The 15,479-nt window shown below is 44.1% G+C and overlaps 2 gene segments (V, D, J or C); both read right to left on the reverse strand.

Moving 5' to 3' along the window:
* Window positions 1–280: 280 nt before the first annotated feature.
* On the reverse strand, window positions 281–831 carry LOC115285206. The segment is given in 2 exon segments: window positions 281–666; window positions 774–831. Coding segments are annotated over 2 exon segments (444 nt in total).
* A 5,948-nt stretch (window positions 832–6,779) lies between these two features.
* LOC115285202 lies at window positions 6,780–15,479 on the reverse strand. The segment is given in 5 exon segments: window positions 6,780–6,909; window positions 8,156–8,283; window positions 14,665–14,681; window positions 15,009–15,314; window positions 15,422–15,479. Coding segments are annotated over 5 exon segments (639 nt in total).

The raw sequence follows: 15,479 nt of genomic DNA on the forward strand, positions 1-15,479 counted from the left end.
TTGTGTGAGCTGTTATTACCAGGACACATATTGGACACCCTAATGTGTTCTGACTCAGACAGAGCTGGTTTCTGCCCTCACCTGTCATGGCCTCCATCCTATTGGCAGCCGGCCCATGGCACCCAGGAATTGGTGTTCAGTTTTGTAAAACCACACAGTATCTTCCTTCCCAGGACAGGTTTCATGAGAAACTTAAGAGAATGTGGAAAGACTTTGTAGACAAATTCCTTGAGGTGGGTTTCAGACCCCAAACAAAGAAGCATCTGACTTGGCCAAAAAGTCAGGACTGGATGGGAAGTCCCATTGCTGTGGGGACAGCAGGTTTTTGTCTCACTTCCCCACAGGCCTGGAGCACTGTGTCACCATCCATAGTACTGTCAAAGGACTGGCAGCAATAATCAGCCCCATCCTCAGCCTGGAGCCCACTGATGGTCAGAGAGCCTGTGTTGCCAGAGTTGGATGCAGAAAATCGATCAGGAACCCCCGAGGGTCGATTGCTACTAGAATACATGAGGAGTTTAGGGGCCTTTCCTAGGAGCTGTTGGTACCAACTCACACCAAAAATACCGATGTTGTTGGCACTTCCGATGCAGGAGACGGTGACCTTCTGACCTAGGGCCCCAGACACTGAGGGCAGCTGAGTCAGCACAGACTGGGCCCAGGACCCTGGAAGTGGGAGAGACAGAGAGAGGGTGATGCTGGGATCTAAAGATGAAGAATCAGATTGCACATCTTCTCCCAGGACCGCTTCCCCTGTCCCCACCCCTAGTCACCTGTGCAGTGAATGACGAGGGCAAGGAGGAGAGGTGACCATGCCATGGTGGAGGTCATCACTGATCTTGCCTTCTGTGGCCCACAGCTGAGCAGATCTCCCCTAATCTGTGCCTTCCCCTTTTCATGCTTTGAGAGAGGGAGGGCCCATCCAATGCAAATGATACCCCCAGCTCTCAGACACATCCCTGCCCTGGGTCTGTCCTCTCTGCCTGAGCATATCAGGGAAGTGGCAGGGGTGGGGCTCTGTTTTGTAAGGGGGTGGTGAGGTCACAGCTGTGAGTCCTGAGCAGAAGGCACAGGCATTGTCAGGGGCAGGTTCTAACTGATCATTCCTGATCCTCAGAAGCAAGTAATGTGCACCCCCTGGTGTCAAGGTGTGGGCACAGCATTATGTGACATGGTGATCAGAGAGACTTCCTGCCTCCCCTGCTCTGTTCACTGTCCCCCTCCTTTGGGGCAGGCCAGGAGTCCTCCTATGTGACATCCCATCACCTCAAGGCACACTTTACCCTACTCAGGCACCATATAGTGAGTGTGTCCATGGCTCCCTTTGATGTTGATGGGGCAGGACTGAGGTGGTGACCCCTATACAGCCTCACAGATGGGGATCAGGGCCAGAGCAGGGCTGGGTCCACATTGAAACATACTGAATCATATGCAGAAGGCTGATTTCTTTCCTCTGCTTGATTTCTCTCAGATCTCAGAGTTCTGTTTTTCTAAAAGTCCCCTCAGCACTCAAAAGACAGGAAGCCCTTTACTCTAGGTTGTGGGTAGAAGCCCTTGGGTACATTCTTGGAGGGGCTACACGCTGAACATCTTTGTCATCTGACACCACTTCCACCTCTGTGAAACAACAGTTCACACACTGTGATTAGTGATTCCCTCCTAGGACCTGTCCTCCCACCACACAGACACAGTCTGCAGGAGCCCTGTGTGTGGCATTGACTTGATCACAAAGGTTAACATACAGAAGGCCTAGGAGAGGTGGAGTGACAAAAGCATGTGGTCTGACAGAGACCTCACTGCAGACTTTATGTGTCCATCACCATTTGGACAACTGTTAACTGAAAATGAATGTGCTTGATTTCATACAGAAAAAAATCATCTCAGGAAGAATGAATTAAACTCAGCGACACTGTCAATGGTATGATGCAGGTAAAATCACCAGGATATTTTCACAGAATTGTGCTTTCCATAGAGAGAATATGGATTCAAATAGTAGTTGAAAAAATGGTTGAAAAATAATGGAAATATTTTACTTTTCACTCACGGTTCAAAAGGATCTATAAACTTGTCTCTAAATAATTTGATTTATTATTTTTTAATGATGAGTTTGTATATTAATTCTTGTCCTATAATAAAAATAGGGAAGTCCAAAGTGGTGCCTAAGAAACCATCATGAGGACCCTGTTCCTTTGAACGTTAAACCAATCTCTGCGATGGAATTAACACACACAGAGTTTCCAGGATGAACTGACTAGGGTTCAGACCCCTCTCAGGGTGAGTAGACCAGTAGTTACTGGTCTTTTGTTTATGATGTTCAGGATTTTTTAAAAAATGCTCATTCAACCACCTGTGACTAGAGGAATGGGTTTCCATTACCAAAGCCAATTTCAGCAAGAAAACTTTCCCAAATATCCCATATATGCCTCAAGGTGGGATGGAGATAAGGAGCACTGTGCCCCCGTGGTAACAGAGCCTGTGGCCGTGGGATGGAACAGATGTTTCAGCAGGGACCCATCCTATTTGGAGTTGTCACTGGAGTTTCTGGGAAGCGACAGACCAGCCATGAAAGAACCCAGCATGTGTGTCTTATGTCTCTGTAGGCCTTGATCTTGTGGGAGCAGCACTGAGGGAGCTGTAAAAAAAATCAATGTTGTGATCAGCTTCAGCCTCATCCCAGGAGCAGGTGTTCTTGGCACATCCTGCACTGGTGACAGGATCCCAGTGACACTCGATGTCACTGAATGGATGGGAATTCTGCTTCATAGATTGATGCTGAGGAAGCCTGGATAAGCACAGGTTGGCTCGTGGTGGGAGATAGAAGCTTAGGAATTGCAGGACACTATACACTCATAGAAATGAACTGTGTGTGTGTGTGTGTGTGTGTGTGTGTGTGTGTGTGTGACCAAAAATGAGGCCAGGAATTCTATAGTTCCTCTTAGGCTTCTCCACACACTGAGGGAGGGCATTCCTCCTGAGGACTCTGCATTTAAAGGTCAGTGTCTTTTTTTAATTTATTTTTTAATTTACATACAAGTTAGCATATAGTGCAACAATGACTTCAGAAATAGATTCCTCAATGCCCCTTACCCATTTAGCCCCACTCCATCCCCCAACCCATTTAGTAGCCTCTATTTGTTCTCTGTATTTACGAGTCTCTTATGTGTTTGTCCTAGTCCCTGTTTTTATATTATTTTTCCTTCCATTCCCTTGTGTTCTTCTGTATTGTATCTTAAAGACCTCACATAAGTGATGTCATAAGATAGTCGTCTTTCTATGACTGACTAATTTTGCATAGCATAGTATGCTCTAGTTCCATCCAGAGATTGAAAATGGCATGATTTCATTCTTTTTGATTACCAGGTAATTCTCCATTGGATATATACACCACATCATCTTTATCCATTCATTCATCTATGAACATTTAGACTCTTTCCATACTTTGACTATTGTTGAGAGTGCTGCTATAAACATTGGGTTGCTTGTGTGTCTTCAAAAAAGCATATAAAGGTCAGTGTCTTAAACACCATTTTCTCTGGAAGACAATTAATTAGGCAGTTAGGTCTCCTTTGACAGCAGACCTGTTAACACATCTCTGAATCAAAGTCCATGTCTTGTCTCGTGATAGAAGCAGGAAGGAGAAATTGAGGGATTTCATGCAGCTCTATATTCTTGTCATTCTCCTCCCTGGAGGAAGAGACTAGAAATAACAACAAGATCACTTCCAGTTTTCTCTAACTCTGATGTAGGACCTGAAGAGTCAGAGGAAAAAGCTGACCCTGAGGGAGATGGGAGCAGAAGGGAGAAGAGGATGGAGGATGTGCTGGGGTGTTGTCAGGGAGAGTCTGTAGAGTTGGGTCCAAGTTCATATGCAGCTGGTTCAGAGAGAAGAGACTGTGTCTGAGACCAGGGTTATTGTCAATATATCAGCTGTGGACACATCAGTAGTGACACGAGGTCACACTACAGGACTTGAAGGTAGAAATGACAGGTCGATGAATGTTTGCTGGGCAACAGTTTCAGTTGCAGACACAGTATTGATTTCTGTTTATCATCCAGATCCCATGGGGACAAGCACATGACCTGTGTTCTCTCAGTCTCAGCTTCTTCCTGGGATGCTGTGCTGTCCCACTCTACAGGTGTAATTTGGGTATTTCTTTTTCCTCTGTTCAAGGACAGATCTTTTTCAAGTTATGGAACCCTTAGATGTGTCTCCATGTATGTTGTTCAATGAAAAGAGGCTGAGGCCAAGGTTTTGGGCCCAGAGATCCTTTACCACTTCCTCCTTACCAGAAGCACAGTGAATAAAGACAGCCGCTCCCACTGTCAATAGCTGTCAATGTGCTGTCAAGATCACAGTAAGAGCCAGCCTCATCCTCAGGCTGCAGTCCAGATATGAGCAAATTGCTGTATCGGAGAAGGCATCTTTCAATCCAGATATATGCCTGGGGACCACAGTTGCCAGCTGTTTGTGTGAGTCTGAGCAGTACTGCAGGAAAGAGTAGAGAGGACAACCTGCCTTCTGCTGGTATCAAAAGGTGTTATACAAAGTAGCACTCATGTTCCTGCTCAGGGTGTAGGTGAGTCTGGCAATTGTTCCTGGAGATGAACAGAGAGAGGTGGTTCGATCAGCATAGGTTGGGACATGGAACCTGCAAACACAGACACTCATAGGTGATAGAGCATTGTAATTGGATTTTTTTTGCTCTTAGAGACTTGGTATGACATTTGATAATATCTGGGAGCTCACCCAGCAGTGTGATGTTCTTCTGATTTGAGCAGAGACAGAGAGACAGGAGGAGGAGGGAAATCCAGGCCAAGGACAGTCCCTGGTCTCCACAGTTGGGTTGGGTTGGGTTATTCCAGGCTTGTCTTATGCTACCTATGATGACAAGGAAGCAAGTGGACTGTTGAAGCAAATATGCACTCTCTTCCACACTCTGTCAGAGTGGGCTCCACATGGGCTCCACATGATATCTGATTCAGGATCTGAAGGGACCTGGAAGAGAAGAGGGTAAGGGCAGGGCCTGTTTCTAGTGAGACCCAGATAGGGTGGAGGTAGCAGCCATGGGAACAACCACAGGACCCTGCCCGTGAAACTCTCCCAGGTAGCACGGTCTCATCAGGGAGCACAGGGGCAGGTCAGCCTCTACCCAACTCCCCCAACCATGAGGGTCCTTCCTCAGGGCCCTGAGAGGGGCCCTGTGCCCCATGCTGGTACCGTGTCCACCTGGGGGTTCCTCAGTGTCTCGATGTTAATGTTCACACCTGTGTCAGTGTGTTCAACCATGACCTGAGTAACTTGGAAGGACCGTGTTGGATCTGATTGAAATAATATGGATACACTCCCTGTAATGTGAGAGACTGACAACACAGTGGGAATATAGTCAGGAAATAAACTCTCCTGTGAGTACAAGAATCCTTCCAGAAAAGAAGTCATATAAAAGAGTGAGATTATCTTACTCTTTGGGACATTTTGGGAGCTCCTCAGAGGAAGGCGTTTCAAGTAAATCTCAGGAGAGGAGTGACTGTGTTCTCCTCATGGACTCACAGAGGAGAAAATCAAAACAGGGTTTGAAGAAGCTCTAACCATGGTGAGATACGATTTTTCAGAGTATCAAACCACTTGGTAACATTGTGCACACAGAATGGAAGGGTGGACACAGCAGAGCTGGACTTAGTAAACTATTTGGTTGAGAAAGAAAAACTGAGACAGGAAAGCAGGATTGGAGACCCAGGCGGCTGTGCTTACAAGAGATGCTCAGGACTGTGGAGCAGAAGGAAGTCAGGTAGACAAGGAGGAACAGTATAGTATGAACTGGGGGTTCCTGTTCTGGATATCCCGACAGATGGTGCTCCTGTTTACTGCAGTCAAGTATTAGATAAGGAGATGGTTCTCTGTAAATAAAATACTTGAAGATCTGGTAAGCAATAGAATTATTGATTTCCAAGTGCAAAAATGTTCAACTTTGACCATTTGTGGCAGCAAGGAGTGACTGTAGCTGAAGCTGGTGTCCAGGCATGGTGAGCATGTGGGTGTGGATGTGTAGGAAAATAGGAGCTTGGGACATAACCATGAGCACCATCCCCATCCGAGTACAGAATGGGTGAGTGGGGTCCTGGAGGCAGAGTCCCTCGGTCCAGGCTGGCTTTGGTGCCCAGTCCCTTCATCATTCCTGTGGCATGTGTGTTAGTGACATGCTACCTTCTGGTTGAGGTCCCATGTGGTGAGCAGTGTGTCATTTAGGTGAGACAAGCACCTCTCAGTCTTTCCCCTGTAAATGTACCAGATGGGCTGAGAAATTCAAGTTGTGTTTTGTAGCATGATCAGAGGTCATAGGCTTGCTCTTCCTCTACCCATGACCTCTCTGTGGCCCCAGGTGTGCTCCGTAATTTCAAGGTCTTTTAAATATAAACCTTTAGTTTTCAGTTTCCTGTGTTGTTGCAGAAGGTTGTCCTGTAGTCATAATAAGAACCACAAGGGCAGGTTTGACAACAACATTAATTATGGAGAGGCTGAGACTCCCCCAAAACATAAACTTCCAATCCTAAGGGAGAACAATGGTTCCCACCATCTGTGACTGCTGACTTCATTGTTCAATTCCAGTGCACAAACCAGGAACATCAAAACTATTGACCATTCATTCAGTGGGACACAACTCTGTCAACTAGAGCTAAGGGCACATGTAAATAGTTTCTTTTATGTCTGGAGATGCAGGCTTCATTTTCAAAACCCCTCAGGTCAGCACCTTTCAGCCCCACAGCCCATTGCTGAGGTGGATTCATAGATTTGTAGCAGCAGACGGCATCATGTTGTACGGTGCAGTCCATCGAGGACCACAGTCCCCAGGTGACTTCACAGGCATGCAGTAAGGTGCTGTCACTGTGATGTAGAGTTTAATGGGCTGTTGACTACAGCATACAGTGGGGTGGCCATCATCACAGTGTCACGTTCAAATATGGCACTGTCACAAACACAATTGCTATGCTTCACACCTTCACCCTCCTCTTATCTTTCCACCTCTTGTCACTTACTGACTTTTTCATCACCTGCCTCTTCTAAAATATAAAACAATTACAATTATATGGAATGTGACCTTTTGTATATGTTCTTCTTTCCTGAGAAATAAGAATTTAAAATTCATGTGAATTTTTGGACTTGATAGGTTACTACTATTAATTTTTTAATAACATCCCCTTCTATGAATGTATACTAAACTGGAGGACATCTTTTTACCTGAAGTCTTAGTAATTCTTACGAAAGCTAGTACATAACTTTGTCTGCCCCATCTATCAAACTGAGAAGGACATTACTCTCATCGGCAAGAGTGGAAGGAGAAAATACAGACTACAGAAAGAAGACAACCTCAAAGATGCCTGAGTGAGTGAGTGTGAACTGGGGAGATTAGAAAATGGGCCAGCCCGAGAAGGGCAGGGGTGGTGGGAGCCCCAGCCCAACACGGGGAAAGTGGGCAGAGCCCCTGAGAGACAAAAGGAAGAGAAAGAGAAACTGAACACGCTCATAGTACTGTCTCTAGAGAAGAGATAAAGAACATTTAACCCTGCTCGGAAAGAAAAACTCTTACTCCATATATAACTGCTGGGTAGCCCAAGTGCCGAACCCAGGTGGCACAGAGGAAAAAACAGCTTCCACCCCTGTGCCATCCTGGGAAGTAGTCGGCAGCCACAGCAGTGGAGCCAGGGGCGCTCACTTCGGCCTCAGCTGTGGGAGTGGAAACACACACCTCATTTCCATGGCGCATCTCGCATCCAGCATTGGCTGCATGAATCCCGAATCCCAGGTGCCAACAGGGAAAATATAGCCCCCAACCCTATGGGAGCCTGGCAGGGAGTTGGTGGCAGTGGAGGCTGGGGCACTCCCTAAGGCTGCAGGAGTGCAGCTCATTTTCAACAGCATCCAGCACCTTGGAGAGCGGCAGCGTGAATCCAATTCAGCACCAAGAGAAACTATTCCCTCACCCTATGTGATCCCTATCCCAGCTGGGGGCTGGGAGTCTGCAGTGGTGTCTGTGAGGGCATGCACTTCACCTCCTGCTGTGCACCTCACCTCAGGCAGCACACCTCGTCTCAAGCAGCAGCAGCACAAATTCCGGCCTGACCCAAAGGAAACTGATCTCTCCCCCTAGGCAATCGCTACCCTAGCTGGGGGCTGGGAGTGGTGGTGGTCTCTGAGGGCGTACACCTCGCCTCCAGCAGCAGCATCATAAATCCTTGCCAGCGCCTAGAGAAACTGTTCCCTCCCCCATTGCAGCCCGCTGTGACAATCTGAAAAGAGACCCGAGGAAAGGGAATGAGGAAGAAAGAGGAGACAGAAAGTCAGGGGACGGGAGGCACACTCAGAGCCATTGCACCAAAAGTGTCATTCTTTATTAGCAGTTTGTAGCTTTTATACAATAACCACAGGAGCTTATTCCCAAATAAGCAAAGCATAAAAATAGGCCAAGTTCCTTATTTTCCAGACTGTCCCCCTTGTGACACTGCTTGCTAAAGCATACTTCCCTATGACCTCATGGAAGGATGAGAACTCTCAAGGGATAAGGAGGAGGAATTGTGGTAGACCCTTATTTTCAAAGGTCAGGGACTGACTGGACCTTAGCATCAACCACATCAGGGGCACGTGTGCAGGGCACATGGAAGAGTCCCAAGAGCTGTTGCTCTACTTGTGGGAGGGTGCTTCCCCTTGACAAGAAGGGGAACTTCCCTCTAAGGTGCTATAGTTTGACCGGTCACTCCTCCTGTGCTGCGCTTCCCACACTCCCTCAAAGAAGCCGGCCACCAAAGCAAGTAAATCTTATCTGTGGGAGCATAAAAGTGCATGGACTAGGACTCTGAGCTGAGGCAGACCTGGAAAATACAACTTGATTCAGCTGCCGCACAAGATCAGATCATTAGAGTGGCCTGCAGCACTGAGTTCCAGCGGAGCTTGGGGTGCCTCCATTCTACTCTCTGCAGCCACAAAGGTCAATGCTCTGAGAGCAGCCTCCAAGACCTACTACACCAAACCACGCCTATCCACAAGGGGGAGCTGCTGCTTTCTTCTACTTTTTCTTTTGTTTTATTTATTTTTTATTATTATTACCTTTTTTACTTAAAATTCTACTCCTTATTTTATTTTCTCCTTTGTCCCTCTTTTTTTCTTTCTTGCAATCCAGATATATTCACCTGTAGCTCATCCTTATCTCTCCCCTCAACTGGTCATACACTTTTAGACTGTCCATTGCCCTTTGCTGTCTCTGACCCCCTTTATTTTATTTCTTCTCTTATTTTTGTCTCTTCTCCATTTCCTTTTTTTCCTTTCCCCCTTTTAATTTGTTTGTTTGTTTGTTTGATTTGTCTGTGTGTTTCTGTGCTTCTGTTCCCTCTGTGTTTGTCTGTCTCTTTTTCTTTTTAATGCTACTCCAAGAAACAAGCCAAATGTGCATGACAGCGAGTCCCAAATATCACTGATCAGGGAAATTAAATATTCAAAGACACAACAAAAGAAACTGAGAGACACCATTAAAAGAATATTTTCTGAAGTGACCAGCCCCGGATAGTCAATAAGCCTCCTTTAACAGAGCAATATTAATAGGTGAACAGTGCACAACGAGCTTTTAAAAGCTGACAAGAGACAGAAAAATAGCAAAAATGACAAAACTCTCCCCTGAAGAACCTCCAGGAAGAAGTCACCCACAGAACTGCTCAAGAAAGATCTAGACAACTTACCAGATCAAGAATTTAAAAAAACTTGTCATAAAATTAATCTCTGGGTTTGAAAAAAGCATCAAAGAAGCAACTGAGACAATGAATAGGGACTTTGAAAAGAGGTGTGATAAGTTCAAAAAGGCTATAATTGAAGTGAATAATAAAATGGAGGCAACCACCTCAAGGATTGATGAGGCAGAGAGAAGAATGGGTGAATTAGAAGATATAGTTATAGCAAAAGAGGAAGGTGGAAAAAAGAGAGAAATTGATCCAGGAGCAGGAAAGGAGAATTCGAGACCTGAGTGATACAATCAAGTGGAACAACATCCATATCATAGGAATTCCAAAAGACGAAGACAGAGAGTAAGGTCCTGAAGGGATACTAGACCAAATTATAACTGAGAATTTCCCAAATCTGGGAAAAGAAATAGACATTCAAATTCAAGAGGCACAAAGAACCCACTGAATATGTACTTTGAATCGACCTTCGGCATGACATATCATAGTGAAACTGGCAAAATATAAAGATAAACAGAGAATTCTGAAAGCAGTTAGGGAGTAAAGGGCCCTCACATACAAATGGAAACCTATCAGAGTAGTTACAGACCTATCTAATGAAACTTGGCAGGCCAGGAAGGAAGGGCAGGAAAACTTCAATGTGATGAACAGGAAAAAAAATGCAGCCAAGAATCCTTTATCCAGCAAGCCCACCATTCAAAATAGAAGGAGAGATAAAAGTATTCCAAAATAAACAAACATTGAGTGAATCCTGACCACCAAACCAGCCCTACAGGAAATCGCAAGAGGGACTCTAAGAGGGAAATGTTGCAAAAAATACAAGGTACCAGAGACACCACAATAAACATGAATTCTAGGGAGAATACAATGACTCTGAACCCACATGTTTTAATAGTAACGTTCAATGTAAATGGACTGAATGCTTCAGTCAAATGACACAGGGTATCAGAATGGATAAAAAAATATCCATCTCTTTGCTGTCTACAAGATACTTATTTTTGACCTGAAATACCTTCAGGTTGAAAGTAAAGGGATGGAAAAATATCTATTATGTGACTAGAAGCCAAAAGAAAGGCAGAGTAGCCATACTTATATCAGACAAACTGGACTTTAAAGTAAATGCAGTAACAAAGATGAAGAAAGACATTATATAACTCAAGAAGTTGAGTGCACTTGGCACATTCTCCAAGATACATCACATACTGGGGCATAAAGCAGCCCTCCATCAGTATAAACCAATAGAGATCATACCATGCACACTTTCAGATCACAATGCTATGAAACTTGAAGTTAACCACAGGAAAAAGTCTGGAAAACCTCCAAAAATGTGGAGGTTAAAAGCCACCCTAATGAAGAATGATTGCGCTTATCAAGCAATTAGAGAAGAAATTTAAAAATATATGGAAACCAATGAAAACAAAAATACAACAATCTAAAATCTCTGGGACACAGCAAAGGAAACCCTAAGAGGAAAGGATATTGCAATCCAAGCTAATTTCAACAAACTAGGAAAAAGTGCAAATTCAAAATCTAACAGAGCACCTACTGGAACTCAAAGGGGAGCAACAACAGCATTCCAAACCCAGCAGAAGTAAAGAAATGATAAAGATCAGGGCAGAAATAAACAATATAGAATCAAAAAACACAGTCAAGCAGATCAATGAAAGCAAGAGTTGGTTATTTGAAAAAAAATAAACAAAATTGATAAACCACTAGCCAGGGCTATTCAGAAAGAAAAGAGAGAGCACCCACACAGACAAAATCATGAATGAAAAAGGATCTATTACAAAAAAATCCCTTAGAAATACAAGCAATCATCAGAGATTACTATGAAAAATTATATACCAACAATCTGGACAACCTAGAAAAAAAAGGCAAATTCCTAAATACACATGTACTGCTAAAATTAAATGGGATGATAGAACGCATGAATAGACCAATAACCAGTGAAGAAATCGAATCTGTTATCAAAAATCTCCCAACGAATAAGGGCCCAGGGCCAGATGGCTTCCCAGGGGAATTCTACCAGACATTTAAAGCAGAGCTCATACCCATTCTTCTCAAACTATTCCAAAAGATAGAAATAGAAGAAAACGTTCCAAACTCATTCTACGAAGCCAGCATCACCTTGATAACCAAAACCAGAGACCCAGCCAAAAAAGAGAACTACAGACCAGTATCCTTAATGAATACAGATGCAAAAATACTCAACAAGACACTAGCAAATCAAATTCAACAGCATATAAAAAGAATTATCCATCATGATCAAGTGGGATTCATTCCTGGGTTACAGGGCTGGTTCAATATTTGCAAGTCCATCAATGTGATCCATCACATTAACAAAAGAAAGGATAAAAACCATATGATCCTGTCGATAGATGCAGAAAAAAGCATTTGGCAAAATACAGCACCCTTTCTTAATAAAAACCCTTGAGAGAGTCGGAATAGAAGGAACTTACCTAAACATTATAAAAGCAGTTTATGAAAAGCCCACAGCTAATATCATCCTTCATGGGGAAAAACTGAGAACTTCCCCCTGAGATCAGGAAGACGACAGGAGTGTCCACTCTCACCACTGTTGTGTAACATAGTGCTGGAAGTTGTAGCATCAGCAATCAGACATAAAAGGAAATAAAAGGCATCAGAATTGGCAAAGATGTCAAACTTTCACTTTTTGCAGATGACATGATACTCTACATGGAAAACCCGGCAGATTCCACCAGAAGCCTTCTAGAACTGATCCATGAATTCAGTAAAGTTGCAGGGTACAAAATCAATGTACAGAAATCAGTTGCACTCCTATACACCATTAATGAAGCAATGGAAAGGGAAATCAAGAAACTGAGCCCATTCACGATTGCACGAAAAACCATAAAATACCTAGAAGTAAACCTAACCAAGGACGTAAAAACCTACATGATGAAAACTATAGAAACTTATGAAAGAGATTGAAGAAGACACCGGGAAAAAGAAGAACATTCCCTGTTCATGGATCGGAAGAATAAACATTGTGAAAATGTCATTACTACCCAAAGCAATCTACACATTCAAAGAATTCCCCAACAAAATTGCACCAGCGTTCTTCTCAAAGCTAGAACAAGCTATCCTCAAATTCGTATGGAACCACACAAGACCCCGAATAGCCAAAGTAATATTGAAGAAGAAAACCAAAACGGGAGGCATCACAATCCCAGACTTTAGCCTCTACTACAAAGCTGTCATCATCAAGACAGTATAGTATTGGCACAAAAACAGACACACAGACCAATGGAATAGAATAGAGAACCCAGAACTGGGCCCACAAATGTACAGTCAGTTAATTTTTGACAAAGCGGGAAAGAGTATCCGATGGAAAAAAAACAGCCTCTTTAGCAGGTGGTGCTGGGAGAATTGGACAGCAACATGCAGAAAAATAAAACTAGAACACTTTCTTACACCATACACAAAAATAATGGCTGAAGTACCTGAATGTGAGACAGGAAACCATCAAAACCCTTGAGGAGAAAGTAGGAAACAACCTCCTTGACCTCAACTGCAGCAATTTCCTACTCGACACATCCGTAAAGGGAAGGGAAATGAAAGCAACTCTAAACACTTGGGACCTCATCAAGATAAAAAGTTTCAGCACTGCAAAAGAAACAATCAAGAAAACTAAAAGGCAACGGACAGAATGGCAAAGAATAGTTGCAAATGACATATTAGATAAAGGGCTAGTATCCAAAATCTACAAGGAACTCACCAAACTCACACCCAAAAAACAAATAACCCAGTGTAGAAATGGGCAGAAAACATGAACAGATACTTCTCCAAAAAGGACATCCAGATGGCCACAGGCACATAAAACAATGCTCAACATCACTCATCATCAGAGAAACACAAATCAAAATCACTGAGATACAACCTGACGCCAGTCAGAGTGACTAAAATGACAAATCAAGAGACTATAGATGCTGGCGAGGGTGTGGAGAGACTGGCACCCTCTACACTGTTGGTGGGAATGTAAACTGGTGCAGCCACTCTGGAAAACAGTGTGGAGGTTCCTCAAAAAACCATCGATAGAACTCCCAAATGACCCAGCAATAGCACTGGTAGGGATTTACCCAAGGGATACAGAAGTGCTGATGCATAGGAGCACATGTACCCCTATGTTCATAGCAGCACTGTTAATAATAGCCAAAACAAGGAAAGAGCCTAAATGTCCATCACCTGCTGAGTGGATCAAGAAGATGTGTTATATGTATACAGTGGAGTATTAGATGGCAATGGGAAAGAATGAAATATGGCCATTTGTAGGAAAGTGGATGGACCTCAAGGGTGTCATGCTAAGTGAAATAAGTCAGGCGGAGAAGGACAGATACCATATGTTTGCACTCATAGGTCTAACAGGAGACCAGGAGAAACCTAATGGAGGACCAGAGGGAGGGGAAGAGGGAAAGAGAGTTGGGGAGAGAGAGAGAGACGCAAAACTTGAGAGACTATTGAATGCTGAAAATGAACTGAGAATTGAAGGGGAAGGGGGACGGGGAAAAGGGGTGGTGGTGTTGGAGGAGGGCACTTGTGGGGAAGATCACTGGGTGTTATATGGAAACCAATTTGACAATAAACCATTTAAAAAATAAAATAAATAAAAATACAATAAAAAGCTTTTAAAAAGCTAGTATAAAAATTGGTGTGCAGATTTTTGTTTGCTCTCAGATGTGGTTGTTATGAATTGAGTTTCTATAAATGTTCCATGCTGGTTTTTCTCTAAAATGTTATTTTATATTTTTTAATTTTTAGTTCAGCATTGTTTTATGTATTCCATACAAAATACAAAAAAAAAAATCAAAACAAAACAGAGTTAGTCACCTGCTTAAAGCTATGCTGATATGAGATTTGATGCACAGAAACTTGACAGGACCTTTAACCACAGTATTGTCAGGGCTGAGGCCCCATGATACTTACATGCCTGAGGATGTTTCCTTTATGGAGACATTAGAAGATGACAAGTTAATATCCGCCAGCCTAGACGTCAACTGTTCCAGCTCATGAGGACAAAATTTTCTATTTCTTTGGAGCCTCTTTGTGTATGAATGGCTGCCCTAAGTAACTCTGAGGACAGAAAGGAGACAAGGAATCACCATTTCCTGGTGGCACCCTTGGTTGATGGACCTGGACCCAACACATCAGCAAAAGAATAAGCAGAATGAGGTGAGCCTAAGCAAACAGCTGCTGGGGTGTTCACTCACTTTCTAGATGAACAAGTAGGTTTTTGTCTCACTTCCCCACAGGCCTGGAGCACTGTGTACCCTTGAGAGTCTTGTCATATGATGCACAGAAATAATCAGCCTCGTCCTCAGCCTGAAGCCCAGTGATGGTCAGGGAGCCCACACTCCCAGATCTGGAGCCAGAGAATCGATCAGGGACCCCAGAGGGTCGATTGCTAGTATCATAGATGATGGTTTTGGGGGCCTTTCCTGGTAGCTGTTGGTACCAGCCCACCCAATAACCATCCCCGATGTTGGTGCTGCTTCCAGTGCAGGAGATGGTGACCCTCTGGCCCAGGGCCCCGGATGCTGAGGGTGGCTGAGTCAGTAAAGACTGGGCCCAGGACCCTGAAAGGGGAGAGAAACACAAATGATGGTGGGGACTTGAGACAAAAGGTGAAAGCAAGTCCCCATGTGCCCCCAGAGCCCCTTCCCCTGTCCCCACATCTAGTCACCTGTGCAGTGAGCAATGAGGGTGAGGAGAAGAGGGGACCAGCCCATGGTGGAAACCAT

The sequence above is a fragment of the Suricata suricatta genome, unplaced genomic scaffold (assembly GCF_006229205.1).
Source record: "Suricata suricatta isolate VVHF042 unplaced genomic scaffold, meerkat_22Aug2017_6uvM2_HiC HiC_scaffold_52, whole genome shotgun sequence".
NCBI lineage: Eukaryota > Metazoa > Chordata > Mammalia > Carnivora > Herpestidae > Suricata > Suricata suricatta.